The 16,603-nt window shown below is 31.5% G+C and overlaps 1 protein-coding gene across 1 annotated transcript in view; it reads left to right on the top strand.

The window, feature by feature from the left end:
• The window catches only part of LOC126266528 (uncharacterized), a 149,036-nt gene extending 132,583 nt beyond the window's left edge, over positions 1–16,453 (top strand). Inside the window, exons 4-7 of the mRNA XM_049970688.1 lie at positions 5,675–5,810; positions 6,991–7,124; positions 12,587–12,803; positions 12,885–16,453. Coding sequence (XP_049826645.1) covers positions 5,675–5,810; positions 6,991–7,124; positions 12,587–12,803; positions 12,885–13,018 — 621 coding nt within the window. The 3' untranslated portion in view covers positions 13,019–16,453. The remainder of the gene's footprint in view (positions 1–5,674; positions 5,811–6,990; positions 7,125–12,586; positions 12,804–12,884) is intronic.
• Positions 16,454–16,603: the final 150 nt, after the last annotated feature.

Raw genomic sequence — 16,603 nt, 5'->3', positions numbered from 1 at the left:
ATTTGTATGTTAATTAGAATAAATATTTGAATAGTGGATTCATTATTGTACTGTTAATAATTGAGCCCAAAGGAAAACCCGATAAATTTGTACAACGATGTTTCTTTTACTAAAATACATTTTTGCAGAATTCATTAATGAATTGATTTCCTTTGTATTGTATAACCTATTTATAAATACAAAAATCAATTTATATATTTGAAAAATTACAAATAATAAAATTATTATAATTAATAATTTGAAAACTTATAAATAATAAATGTGAAAAATACTGTATTTAATATGTATCATTGTTTCAGTGTTTTATTACATAGAATACTGTCCATCCCCGCATGGGGTCAGTAGGTTTTAGGATTTTTTCCACAGTGACTTTTATTTAATTTAAGTTGGATATAGTGTTCTACCCTTTTTGTCTTGTCTTAAAGATTTATCGCATTAACATCAAAACAACATCCCAACTGATAAATATCGTTAGTTGGCCTTCTTAATGCAGTGGACGGCCTTAATGGAGGGCACGGAGAACATTTTTAATTGAAAAACTTCTTGACAAAGAACATTAGTTAAGACGTGAAATTTCCAGACAACGTTTTTCTCATTTAAATCAGTCTACTATGTTGGAATGTAGATAGAATAAATTGCTTTTAAATTTATGTCTTATTAGCATATTTGCAGTGAGTAAATGAAAAATAAACTAATGTGGGTGAAATAAAAGCACACATTACAAATTTGCATAGAGAGTGTTATTATCCCTTTTATGTGAGTGTTTTTGAAGCGAGTGTATTTCTATTAAAAGTTGATTTATAAAACTCGGTACATTTGCTGTAACCAATTTAAGGTATTACCCCCCATTTGGGAGAACTTGTTTCGGTACAAACGCAATATCGAAGTGAAATGCAAGAACTTATGCCGGCCAGTAAAGCACTTTAGTTCGAATCAGCAGGCAGATCAGAGCTCTCGTCCTAGTGTTGCATTAGCCAGTTTTCTCTTTGGCGAAAGCTCGACGTTCCCGGGGGAATGGCCGGACCCAGCTCCGGTCCGAAATCGTGCAGCGGACCAAAAAGATATACCGGGTCACTGGGCCTGGTACGATCCAGAACATTTACTCTAACAGCATGCAGACGATAACCGTCAGGAATACGCGGAACACCGACTTTACGATGTAGAAAATAGGTTTTCTGCTAGATGTTAGAAGATCAAAGATTATCCGCGATGTACATCACGGAAAAAAGTTAATCGTAATGAATTGACTTACGATCACGCAATAAGGTATTGAGTCTCCGCAAGAACGCTTCTAAAACAGGGTAACGGTATCATATCATTAACATTTGCAATAAGCCATTTATTTCATTTGAATTATACATTGCCCCCTTCTTAACTCTTTTCGGAAGCCTCTTGTTAATTTCCGTTCGTGAAACTTTCAGGCCATCGCGGCGGCAGGCATTTATATAAAGTACGCAGCATTTTTGCCCCATGGAAAGATTTAATTATCTCATTTACCATGTAAACGACCGCGAAAAATTAAGGGCCGGAAAATAGACAGGGACGAAAGTGAGAGTCGGATGAAATTAGTAGTAGGCGCGAAGTAATTCTGCACGTAGATGCATTAAAGTCTTGTAAAGCTATTACATACATATTAAATGAGAAATTAAACAGGCAACACGTACAATCTTCTTGAAGGGGAAAGGCGACAGACCGGTGAAATAAGAGCCGAGGGAGCCAAAACTTACTCTTGAATATATACCGACTTCCAGACTCTGCTTTGACTACTCAAGTATGGGTGGGCCACGGTGTCGTTAGCCCCCAACTATGAATTAACTCATCCAATTTAAATTTCCTGAATGTAAATACTTAATGCACGCATTTGTATTTTACACCTGCACTATTTAATTTTGTTATAACATGTTCCCATTATAAATGAACTAACATGTTTAATTTTAATTTTCTGTATATAAAAACTTGCACGCATTTTTATTTTAATATTATGTAATGTTAACGTATTATTTTCACGTCAATGAAAATAATTAAGAGTAACACATAATTTTATAAAAGTAACATTGAATTGAAATGAATAGAAAAAATTAATGCTGTTACAATTGCAAATTGAGAATGATGATTATTGGTTGTTTAAATCGGATTAAAAAATGTAAATACTGTAAAATAATATATCGCGTGGGTGTCATGCTGAATTTTCATGAAAAAACGGTCACGTTTTTAATTAATAACGAAGTTTTTTTACCTCGTTGAAGCGTAGGTTTGATGGATAAATTTAATTTCAAAGAGAAACAGTTTTAAAAATAAATTATAAACAAAACATCTATAGTTTTATAATACTATAGCCATATAATTTATTATTTTTTGTTATTTTTATTTTTTGATAACTTCAAATCAATCAAATTAATTAATTTTGTGGGCAAATACAGTTTGAAAATTGAATTAGATTACATGTTACAATTTCTTTCATTAACGATAAAACAACTTAAAATAAACAGAATAGAGACAGAAGTTGTAACTTAATACTTCATCCTTCATCCTAGAACTAAAGAAAGAGTGTAAAAAATTACATTAAGTGGTTTAGCTTTCATAAAATTGTTTGTACTTTTTTTCTTAACGAAACAAAAACTCACTCAAAGAAAACATATAATAATATATTTGCCTTTCTATTTAATGAAATAAGATATTTTTAGGAAACCGATACTTTTCTTTTAAGGTAGATTGTTTACTTATTATTTCATAAATTTAAAAAAATACATGATGGTTGATTTTTAAAATAAATTATGTTTATACTTCAAAATAATATTTAGTTGACAACCGAATAAAAATGTTTATGTTGAATATGTAAAAATAATTTAGAGTAAAATTTTTATGCATCCATCTCAAGGTTATTAAACGCACAAGTTTACCAGCAAATGGATCTAAGTATTTTTCAGTACAACTACAAAAGTGAGTATTCATAATATTTCATAGGATTTTTGTTGCAAGCATCCTTTTAACTCGGCCATAAAAAGACACAATAAAAAGAAAATAAAAAAACAGTCGGACGGCAAAAGTTGTACCCATACAAGTGCCATCACAAAACATATGTCGTGTTCCCGGCGTATCCACCTCCATCCCCTAAATGCTTAATTCGTGAGCAGTTCTGCCTGATTAAAACACCGGCATTAAATTAAAACAAATGAGGGAAGTGCGTTACGGGAGAAATTAAATGAAAATTAATTATTTTAATGAATATTTCCAAATTAGTTGGGATTCAACATTATTATTTAACTTCACACAAACTCGTTTGTAATAAAGATGGGGATGGATCGTCAAAGGAACAGTAATTAAACTATACCAATAGCTGTTCCACTTTGTAATTGTCGTTTACATCGTCAAAGTAAGTAATTCATGAGTTTGTTCAACTTAATAATGACTTGTGTGCAAGCGTGATTTTTAAAATTAAAAATATAAATTTTTACGTTGTTCCTGTCATATAAAACAGCCACGGAACAATCTGTAGCAGTGCGCTTTTGCAGATATTGTTTCCAGATTAATTACCAACCCGGATTAGTGCAACTGTGGCAGAATCTGAGGCTTAATTAATTAATTACACACTACGTGAACTTTTTGAATTAAACAACGATATTGCGAGCAACCGTCTTTTATTTGGAAAGTTCGGGTTCTAAAGCTATATCAACATTCTTGTATTCCTATTTAATTAAAGCAAATTGAAATTATTTTGATATAGAATTATGCTAGATTTATGTTAAGCTAGGAATTATAGCTCACAATGTATAAATGTAACGTTCTTGAAAGTGACTTCTGAATAATTACAGATTTAGATGAATTATGATTATATCCAGCGGCTGTATGTTCAAGAATAAAATAGGGGTATTGACTTTATGTTGAGAATATAACTAATATTAATGGGATAAATAATTTATTACATTATTAGTTATTGATTTTAATGAAGTATATAATTATGGAAATTCATTTAATAATTTTATATTTATTCTTTATATTATGTAATTTATGTAAAATAAATAAAACAAAAAAAAAATGTACCTACACTATCACTCATATGTAGAGCAACTAAGAAATTTTCATTTGTCTTGATAAAAATGTAGATTTAAATATCTATATTATTGTCAGTTGTGTAGTATGTTTTATAACAGCAATACGACAATATAATTGTTTATGTTTATTAGTAGGTTTAGTTACGTATTTATTAATATTTGAAAAAAATTAAGGGGTCAAAAGTATAGAAATTTTAAAACAAAACAACGTACATTTAGCCTTCCTTTATTTAGCATCTTTCCACTGATTTTGAACTTCTTCGTAGAGTTTATTCAAATTTGACACTCTTTTGCATAGAATTTGCAAACAATTTCATCCTCAATTGGATTGAGGTCTGGGCTTTGTGCTGGCCAAGACATTACACGTACTCCTTAAGAAGCGAACCATTCTTTAAATAACTATGTTTCGGATCTCACTCACGAAATACTGTCAGATTTGAATAATTGGAACCGACTTTCATCGAAAAACAAAATTGTTTTCCATTGACCACCTGTCCAACTCATATTCTCTTGCAAAATGTAGAATTTTCTATTTTTTACAGAAATGAAGAGTTTCTTGGCTAATTCCCTACCATAGAGACCAGCTTCCTTTAGTCTTCGTTTTACGGTACTCAACGACACACTGACTCTATTTCTTGATGCGGGATACGCTGATAAAAGGATCGCGAATAGCAAGAATTTTTATTTTCCTGTTCATAGTTCTGTTAGTCTTGCATTTACTACCACTTTTGGAAACTCCTTCTAGTATATTCCTTCAGTTAATATTGGAAATCGTCCTTAAAATGATCGATTTGTTTAAATTTAAATCGACTGCAATTTTACTCTGCTTAGCACCTTTCCGGAACTTTTGTACAATTTCTTGTTTAATTTGTATCGATAAATAGACACCTCTAGGCATTTTTAACTTTAGCTATCTAGGACACGGAATATACGGTTTGGTTGCTTTACTTGAACCCCACTCGAAATAAAAAATTATATAAACAAAGATATCCCTATATAAAGGGAGGTACAAAATGTTTAGACATACAAATTATAAAATTAATTTAAATTAAAAAGAATCGTACTTTTAATAAAATTATTATGTCTTTGTTGCTTGTTGCTTTACATATAAGGGATGGTATGTTTTAAGTAGTTATTATTATCACTTTTATTTGAAATTTATAAATGAGTGTAACTATTAATTACGACTATATTTTCAATTTCTTAGTTACAATTGATTTACAAAAGAGTGAACATAAAAATCTCCTTTGTATTTTAAGAACATCTAAATTATTAAGATAACTCATTCGCATCCATAGAAGTTCTAACTCGACATCGATGGTTTTAAGTTTACGACTGTCACTTCAAATAATTTTCCAAAGAGAAAACTGTCTGCGACGTGGCAGTGCGCTTTATTTTCATGTTGGTCGACTTTTCGACGGCAATGAAAATAAACAGCAACAGAATCAAATGAAATCCTTTCGACCATGAATGGCACTTTCGAATCGGAAGAAGTTTTATTTTGCAAACGCTCCAGATAATATGACCAATTCCGCGTCAATGGCACTCCAGACGCGGCCCAGACATATTAAATTTTTCGGTTCGTTTCCTTGTCGTTAATTTTTTGTTGCGTGTTGTTGCAGAACACCCATAGCAGCGAGAAACAAATCCTACTGTCGAAATTAGATTTCGCCGCGTCGGGCTCGTACTCCTGTGTGGTTTCCATGGAGACGCCGATATTCACGAGGGATTCTGAGAGCAAGGATCTTACAATCATAGGTAAGTAATGCAATCATCCAGTGTCCTCCGTCCTACAATGGAACCGGTCGACGGTGAAATTCTTTATGAGGCGCTGGAATGGTCATTTCCTGAAACAACGTTTCTGGTTTTATGCAGCTAGGACGTTTTTATCTATCCGAAACTTCCAACCGAGAAGTTCCACTGATTACACTGGCTTAGCTTGTTTTTGTTTCCACTATATAAAACCGGTCTTGTCAAGGTTTATATTCTCTTCATGTGTCATAATGATAAAAGAAATACTGGCATCGATTTAAAGGTAAATACGAAAAAATCGACGAATTAGACAAAAGAGAAATGATTTCAATGTGATTAAATTTCAAACAGTCGAATAGCAGTCAGCTCAAAAGTAATGAATGGAAATTGGGGAATATCAATATTCCCCGTTATTGGAATCTCAATTTTCTTAAGTAAAAGTTAAATTAGGAAAGTTTAATTATTCTTTAAATTAGTTTTTGTCTCATGATCACCTTGAGTAATAAAGAAGGTACGAAGTGAAAACCAGAAGATGAAGAATAAAAAGATTAGGAAACTGTTTGTCAAAGATACAGTGGGCAACTTTTGATAGTTTTTATGCAGAATTTATTTTTCATGATTAACGTGTGTAAATTAATTATATTTTAGAGAAATTTAAACTAAAAGTAAAACAACAGTTTTCTATTTTTATATATTTTTATGCTAATAAAATCCAATATTGAAAAATAATCACATACTATTTATTCTGAAAACAATCGATAAATCATCCATTTAAATATTAAATGAGCATGACCTGTTTTACCTATAAATTCTAGCTATGTATATATCATCAATTATATACGAAATAAGCAGCAAATTTTCAAATTATTGTATTTTACTTCAGCATAAATGTAAACAAGGTTTACAATTTAATAAACACTAAAATATGGAATTGTAATATAAATGCCACTGTAACGGAATTACAAATATCAAAACGAACACATAACTCACCTTCGAGTAATTGAAAATCCACAAACCAGAGAGTGTAGGTAATTCCCGTTTCATCTCTAATTGCGTGAACTTCCCCACGAGTGCGGATAGCGGCGACACACGTAAAAGATTCCCAGCTGTCCAAACAGGATCTATTCAACCCGTTCTATTGCGAAATTGACAATGGCTCCATTCGACCTTTTTGTTTTCGTTGCAGAACCGCAGAACGACGATCCTAAAATAACATTCAACAAAGACACCTATGAAATTGGCGAAGTTTTAGAGGCGAACTGCACAACCGCGCCGGCCAAACCACCACCCCACATCACATGGCTCATAAACGACCAAAAAGTAAGTAACACCTTTGCTATTTTAATTTGAAAACGGTTCAAGGTTTTAAATGACCACTTTTATTAACACCGCCAACTCTCGTAAAATGGAGTCTCACTACTTCAAATTAATTACATGCATATATTAACATTTTAACTGCATATTATTATAATATTATTCGCTTGTGGTCAAATTAATGCAATCACCAAAAATATTACGTATGGGGTAATACATTAGTAGTACTATTCGAAAACTTTGAAATTGTGATATAGTATTTTACTAAATACATACGTTTCTATTCTTTTTTTTTTCATTTTTTTTATTTTCCAGAAACACGTTATTTCTTTTTCAAATAATAAAAATAAACGAAATGATAACTTGTTTTCAAGTTTTGATTTTTTTACAGATGAAACTTTTACTTTTCTTTTATTTTTCGTAATTAGCAAGTGTTTCATTCAGTTTTTTTAATTTAATTTTGTTTTTGAACACCAGTTTACAGCAAAAATATACTGATCCAAAAACGGATCACCCATTATTTTTAAAATAAAAAATCGTATCAAGTATATACATATGAATAGCATATACCTACTTAGTTTTGTTAATTAATGATAACCTTAATTCTGAGCGTTAGTTTCTGGACATTCTGTAATAATATCTTGTGCCATATGCTTCTTATATTGCTTCATTTTTTTACTAATGCGGGATAATGCTCCACCACATACTGCTCATGTGATCCAAAATTATATTGGAATGGTACTAAGACCTGGTTAGTCCGCACTATCGAACATAACTGGGAAATGCTTGAAAGATAATCGGAACCATCAATACCGCCCCAAGAATTTGGAGGAAGTGGAGCATCTTCTTGTCGAAGTTTGAGATAATCTGGATTATATTCGAACACTGATTTTGATATAGGTGTAAGGCTGCAGTTTAAAATAATGATGAAAGTACCCAATACTAAATAAATTTAATCAATTTATATAAAAATTGAGTTCTATTGAATTTCTATTTTTATACAAATAAACTGTCGGCAAAAAAAAATAGGGTATATTGAATTTTCGCTACCTTAATCGAATACTTTTGACGTTCGTATTTATTTGGCGATCGTTTCAAGACTATTATTTTTTTAAATAAATGCTGTGTATTTGCACAATAAAAAAATTCAAAACAATTCCTTATTACTGGTAAATGATTTAAATATTTTAGTTGTTATTATTTTCTCGAGTCGTCCGGTTCAAGATTATGCATTTACATTATTTAAGCGAAATTGAAACCAATAGGGCACTTGGTATGACTCAGGGTGGTATGCACCAAATCGATGTTGTTGTAGCGATGGGAACATCACAAAGTGTCATAAGCAGACTTGTAAGTAGACAAAGAGAAACGCATAGTGTACTGCTGGACAGGGTAGGCCAAGGTGCACAACCGTCAGACAAGACCCAACATGCAAGAAGGAAGACCACAATATGGGTCATCTTGATACTTCGCCGATTCTACATCACCACTGGTAGAAGAATATCTATTGAAACAATTCAAAATTAATTTGACGAAGTCGTTATAGTGTTTAGTAGGCCGCTTAGAAGAGTACCCCTCACTGATCGCTATTGACAAGACAGGGTGCGGTGGGCACGAGAGGCAACATTGGGTGGTTGAATTGAACGCCGTGCTATATTCTAATGAGTCCAGATATGGTTATGATACATAGTGATTCGAGATAAGTTAGAACGTGGAGGCCAAGAAATTTTTCAATGCATCGCGGATTTGTCCAAGAAGTTCACTCTTTTAGAAGAGGCTCGATCATGGTTTGAGCTCTACGCTCTATCGCTCTACGTCGCCGGACGCCATTGTACATTTGTGACGGCAACATGAACAGTGAAATATAGAGAAGAGACATCATCACAAACATTGTCAACCCCATATCTGAGAAAGTACGAGTGGAATTCCAATTTTTAGACGACAACGTTCGCCCTTATAGGGGACAAATTGTTCTTAAAATGATAAGGGAAATTTCGTTTCGTTGCCATCGATGTCACCCGAAACTCATTGAACACATGTGGAATGTTGCTCAAATGGCGTTAGATACTCACGGTATCTGGCTCCTACCACACTTCTGCAGTTACCGGATGTCTTACTTCAAATATGTGACAACATTTCTCAAGTTACTATTGACAACTTATTACGAAGCATGCCTCATCATATTCAAGTTGTTGTGGAAGCTAGAAGTGGCCTTACAAGATTTTCAAAATCTTTCATTTTGCAATTAAATTTACTTTAATTTTTTGTTACACTTTTAAAAGGCGCTGTATTGCTGAATCTTATTTAATTTGTGTGAAAATCAATGGACTTTGAGAATACACATTTAACAATTTTTAAATTATCCTTCTATTAACTGAATTTGCAATATCCCCTATTTTTTGCCGGCAGTTTAGTTTATACTTTTATAGATATTTAGGATAATTTGGGTGAACTAAGTAAGAATATACCATTTTTTGTCATTTTTGGCCTTTTGCCTAGTTAACGGCATGCTTCTCTTTCATATTATAATTGTCCTCAAATTATCGGTCAGAGTAAAAGGCAATCCAGGTCGAGATCAGATAATTCAATTAAGCATACGCGATGTAAAAATCGTTGCGATAGAATGCAGAATAACTGAGATACATCTGATACAAGTTTAAATCAACTTCCAGGTTCAAGTATAACCTAAGCCATATAATCTCGTCTATCAAAATATAACTTCTCTTAGTTACGACACTAGATTAAATACAATCATAATTTGAAAGATTGAAATACATTAACGAGGCAAACGGCTCAAATGAGAAAAAAATTAGTATGTTTTTTGTATATGAGTAGCACAAATTACCCTAAAATATGTGAAATAAAAGGATCACGTATAATATTTTCACTGTAAATCAGTGCAGACAAAACAAAAATGATGAAACACTACATAATTACGAAAAATAAAATAGGAGAAAAAGTCGATGAGACATATCGTTTTAAACAAATGATAATTGAAACTTACGTAAAAAATGTAATAATTAAAAATAGTGAAATTTAAATGATATCATTACTATTTAAAAACTAGAAAATATATTAGAGCATCTTTTCGTATTTTTTTTTGTATGTTTCTTTAAAAAAAATGTTAATTTTTAATAGAGTTATAACATGACATCATGTTTTTGGAAAATTCTTAATTTTAACAGTTTAATAAAAAAATTGAAGAATATCACAGAGACGTATATAATAAGGTACCATAAAACATTTGAGTGAAATTCTAAGGGGCTGATGTATGTATATTCAAATCGCACTATTAAATCGAGGGCTGTTTATCATAATTAAATTTTTTCGAGCACCACGTAATTAATAAATGTGCATAAAGAAGACGCCGTAAATTCCGCGTTTCCTCCAAAAATAAAGAAAAAAATGTGTTAAATAAAATTACCCCGAATTAGGAATTCCACCGGGGTTATATTTTCCAATTCATTAAGTCCTTCGGTCCGGGTTTTTTCTTAATTAAGCGGCGCGCAACGTGAATACGGAATTGCGGCTCCCGTTTCAATTCGCCGCGAAAACAATTAGACATGCAATTATTCAGTTACTGATTCCAATTCGAAAAAATTCCGAACGGTGGACAAAAGCCGGTGGATAATGAAAACATTTTGCGGGGTGCGCGAATCGCGATGTTTCGCCGTTTTATTAAGCCGAGCCAATTTAATAACCGAATTATTCTGTACGGCTGAACAAAAAGGTATAAATTAATTAATTGTTTTTTTAGCGTCATTGATTTTGTTCCGAACGTGTAATTTTAGATTCGCTTTTTTATATAAAAAAAAAATCTTTGATGAAAAGAAACACTCTGAATTGGGTTTTGAAATTTATAGGTTATCATGAGTTATAAGGCACATTTAAATCCTTGTCCAAGTACTAGTGCTTTTTTTAAAATATTGCTATCATTTTTCCTGCGTGGTTTTTTTAAGCCGTCCATTGTGTTCCATTGTGTATATCGACACACAGGAGTTACAGTTTCTTATTGAAAACTATCGGAAACACATCACATGTGTGGACATTTGTTCGGTTGCTGACACATGTTGAACGCTTTCCGCATCCGCCTGACATGAATATACGGTTAGCGGAGGAAAACACACAATTAAATAAGAACAACGAGAAAACGCAGGACAGGACGAATTGGCAGTTTTTGCACGGGACACTGACAAATTGGTGAAAAACGCCAATAAATAGGACCATTCTTCGATATAGGATGTCGACTCTAATTGCCTCCGACTGGGGATCGAACAGTTTTCCAAAAGGGGACAAACAGAAAACCTAATTAGGAATTAACCTGCTCTTAATAATATATTTTCCGGGATGTCGACGTTTAATGGAGAATCGACTGCACATTCAATTAAAATCGATTTCAATTTCTGTAACATTAACCTATTTCCATTATCAAATTAAACCTTATTTTATCTCTTTAATAGCAACATATTGATTATTGTTTTTCTATTATTCTTCATTCATAGTGTATCTATTTCATTTCAAATCTACCGGTTCATTCTCATATTAACTTCATATTTGGATGAAACTAAAATATGTTTGTTCAGAGCCATTTTAATACACACGTACTTTTTTAACGAATTTGTACCGAACTTCTTTTATATATATCGGGCTACAAAATGCTAACAATATTAAATTTCTCTTTTTTAGCATTATCACACTGAGAAATATTATAATTCACATTTATTTTAATATTGGCGCTGTAAAAACCTTATCCCACTCCATTTCAAGATGTGTTAATTTGCATAATTAAAAGTTGCCAGATTATTCATCGCCGCACTAAGATCTTCCAGCCACTCGAGCCTGAATGGGATGAAATTTATTATGCGAATACTCGCAGTCGATTTGGGCACTCTGAGAAACGATGCCAATTATTTTCCTTTGAATCCAAAAAGAAAACATTTTATAGAACATAGTACGGTCACGATGTGAAATAAAGGAATAAAAACCCGTGTGGGGAGTAGTTTGAAGTGGTGACTGTCCTCCCTTAAAGCGAATTAAATTACATTATAGTATCGATTGCAGTTTTTGTTTGAATTTTAAACCAACAGAAGATGGTATACGGTGTGTGTTTTAGTCTACTTTATGCCCAAAGTCGGCGCATTGAACGGCTCTAAAGCGGCAATTTTAATAGAGATCCGGTCTCTAATATTTATAAGTTGACCTAAATCTTGGCTAGGCAAAGGATATTGGAGGATATTTTTGGATATTTAGAGAATGCAGAACGTGCAATATCACGGTGGAATTCCCGTGCCGACAGTTTTGTGCTTGGAAAACAAATATTTCATGGGCAAACTAACGTTAATATGAATATTTGATTATCCGGATGAGGCGAATCCGGAACTTGCCCATTTTGATTTTGGCTTAAATGCTTTTGAACTGGACGTAGATAGAGTGTCTTTTAATCGAAAATTGCTGTACTATTATTTTAGGTGATGGATAAACTAACAAAGTCCTTCTCCAATGGTTTTGTCCACGGTCACGGATACTTCGAACAAAAAGCGTTTTCTATCAAACAACTATCCATCGAAGTTTCAGACCTCCACGTTGGCGAAGACAATGAACTGCGACTCACTTGCATGTCCACGATTCCCGGATACGTAAACAACGGTGACAATTACGCGGACGTCAGAAGGAAAACCATAAAGAGTAAGAAAGATGTGACGCTAGTGATTACATGAAACTTCACTTTCGCATGTTTTCATTTGTTATTATTGACTATTTTTTCAGTCGAAATCGAAATGACTGAGGGTCCCGTAGAGGCAATCTCCAACAACAACAATAACAGTTTTTCATCGAGCCGACACATCTCGGCACATTTTTTGCCAGTTCTCCTCCTCTTTCTGGCCACCATGTACAATTGAACAGTACTTGAGGAAATTTCTACAGCATAAAACTCGTTACTCGACAAAATCTCGACCCGCTTAACCAATATTCAATATACTTATCAGTTATTGGATATTGTTTGATACAATGTATTTTTTATCAAGCACAAACTATGAATTGGCTGAAAATATTCGTTTCTAAAGATGAATACTTTTATAGGAACCTTTTTATACAAAGAGCGATTGACACAGAATATCAAAAAAAACTTTTAGACCTCAATCACTTAATCTGTAACAACTGTGTTATTGTTCTAAATTATAAAATAATATATTAAAAATAAAATAATTCTCATAGGTATTCTGTTTCAATCGATATTAAAAACTAAAATACATATTTTGCTAAATCTAGTATAGAAAATGAATTGATTTAAAGAATTGTTAAATATATTTTTTGCACAGAATAAAGATCTATTTACTCTGTGTTTTTAGCTTTCGTGACACTTAACGACTTCTGTTCAAGATGCCTCTTGGTAACTTGCACAGGAGGGCTGACAAATCTATCGATACAGCTTTTAGCAGGGTACGAACTATTTTTGTTACTAATTAGTAAGAATTTCGGCTGAATCCCATATATAAATATACATAATGTATAAGATAAAGTGTAGGCTTGTTGCCACTGTTTACAATATCTGAACTAATTTCCCCCCTATATCTGATAATGTAAAGAATCTATTCATGTTGTATACTTTGACTTATTTATATATGCACGTTATTCGTAAATTAAAACCTAAGCATCGGTAATATTTCATTGCGTGTTTTCAACGAATTAGTTCCAGTTGGTGGTCTTAAATTTACGAATAAAATGCAATCGAAGATGTACATAAAAAAAATATGTGTGATGTGTATAATGTACGGTGGATGCACTACTACAATTAATTTTTTTACGTATAATTTTATAAGCCTAATTTTTATAAGAAATTTTGAAATTAAATACGAAACTTAAAACAATCTCTAAAACTTATACACCAACTTATTTTATCCTTAAACAGTATCTTATGAGACGCATTAAGTCAATTAATGTAATACAATCAAATTTCATTTGTCTATCGAATTTTTTGAAGGGATAAGTTTTTATCAAATTATTAAGAAATAATAAATTTTCACTAATAAATATTTTCCTTTTAAAAAAAAACGAATATTCTTGTAATTTGATAACAACTTTTTCTAATTACACGAATCTTTCGCACTTTATTCATATTTCTAAAACACACTTCTTATCCTAGTGTTAACCAATGATGTTGTTTACTGTTGTTAAAAACCATAAAGATATGCCGTGAAACGTCATATTTGCGACAAATTGTTTTTGATAAAATTTACTTTTCACGGCTTTTCTTTGTGGTTTTCTCTGTCATATAATATATGTTTTGTTGTTTAAATGTATTTTAAGACTAATAGCTACAAGTTAAAAATTGTGTTTTAAAAATATATCTATCGTTAGTCAATATTTTTTTAACCCGTTTTCTGGCATATTTAATGCAATCAAATATACAATCATTTTACAGAAACAACCTATTCGTCATAATTACTTCTGATTTAAAATTAAGGAATGTGATATGGAAGAGCGTAATTAAAACATTAAATATTATGTATATATGTAGTTGGTAGTGTAGAAAATTTATTATATAATTTTAATATCTAATATTTTTATATAGTGTAGTTCCCGAAGCCAATGTTTTTTGGTTGAAGAAAAACGAATTTCAATTAAAAACAGGACAGAAATTAAAAAATTAAGTAGTGGGAAATTTGTTCCCCAGTAGCAACACAAGACACTTAAGTCTGCGGTTTTTCAAACCCTCTAACACGCACAAATCCTTGACTCTTCAAGTTTGTTAATTAGACGGTGGAGGCGAACTCAAAAATTAAATTTAATTTGCAGAAAGAGGAAACGAGCAACTAATAAGCATGAATTTTAAATGCATGTGGCTTTCAAGTAATATGAATGTAAGATGCTCTTAAACACATGCGAGTTTACATTTCCTTACCCCTTAGACAAACATAAACTATATCAAATTCTGTTAAGTATTAGAATAATTTTATAAAAGTTTGCAAATTAAATTCACTTTAACGTCTGCTGAAACTTTTAAAGGTATGTTTCGCAACAAATTTGTACAAATTTATAAAGTTAACTTGTTATATTGTTTAAAACACAATACTAAACAGAAACATATCATTTGTGGCAATATTGTTACATTTAAATAATCCCTATAGTCAATCAATTAAAAGTCAATGTTTAATATAATGTAGGTACAGTTAATCAGAAGCAATTATGACATAGAATCTAGAAAAAATAAAATTAAATATTTACATAAATAAATTCATATACACTTTGATCTGTTACATCAATTCAAAACTACCCCATGTATTATAATATCTTATATAATACAACAATATGTTGTTGTGATGGATCAAACATGATTGTATAATTTTTTATATAAAAAAATTGTATATTTGAACCGACGTAAGAAGATAGTTTATGTAATATAAAGATATTAGTTTAAGTTAAGATGAATAGCTTTATAAACTGTTTTAGAAAACAGTCGCAGGCTATATTGGCCAAAAATGTCTTCCTTAAATGCTATTGTCTATTCGTAATATAAGGGAGCAAAATTGTCACTTCGAGCTAGATGAACACTATTTAGAACATATAACTTTCTTAAAATTGTCTTCAGTTAGCCAATGCGATAATTCCACACACATTTACGGTTAATTTATCTTCCACCATAAATATCTCAGATACTAAAGTATTCTGTTGCATTTTAAAAACACCGTCAAGTTTGAGAAAGTTATATCGAATAGTTAAATAGTAAGTAATTAAAATTTTAAAACAGACTGGTACTAAACTCAATTAAATTGTGCTAACGAGTTCTGTTAATTTCAAGTTTGTTAGCACTATTTTTGTATATGTATATTATTATTTTAGTTTTTAGATTTCTTACTTAAAAACTGCACCATTTTATTTATATTATTAGCTTTAGACCAAACGTTTGTGCGATGTAGAACTGTTACTGCTGGATGTTGCTTATGTGCTTGATGTACGAATGCTATATATTGACGGGCTTATTGTAAAAATTTTGCATCGCACAATCTAGGTAAACTTCACCAAGTAGAAGCAGACCAATAGATTATGTACATTTTGTGATTTCGTGGCAAAATATCTGTTCATTTAATTATTTTTATATACGAGACCTACCTACTGATACAGGAAACATACTAATAAGCTCGTAGGATCGACAATAACTTGCTTTAACGTTAGGTACGAATTCTAAAGAATTTTATTTGGATTAATATATTTGATCTAAATAAGATTTTCCAAACCAAAGATAAAACATTTTTGTATATATTAATGTGAAATGTACTGTAAAACATCTTAAGTGTTTAATGATGGATAATTATAATTAATAAAATTAATTATGTACCTTAAACTGTTTTATTAAATTAAAAACCCTAGAAATGCAGCAATGGGACGTCGACGTATAACCTCAAATCGGGTACTATTCAAAATATGCTCACAAATAAAAAATTACCTTTAAAAAATGACTAATTTTATTTTTTATTTATTTGCTT

Source organism: Aethina tumida, chromosome 1 (assembly GCF_024364675.1).
Source record: "Aethina tumida isolate Nest 87 chromosome 1, icAetTumi1.1, whole genome shotgun sequence".
Taxonomy (NCBI): Eukaryota; Metazoa; Arthropoda; class Insecta; order Coleoptera; family Nitidulidae; genus Aethina; species Aethina tumida.
Note: the sequence above shows the minus strand (reverse complement) of the source record. Positions and strands in the feature narration are given on the sequence as shown.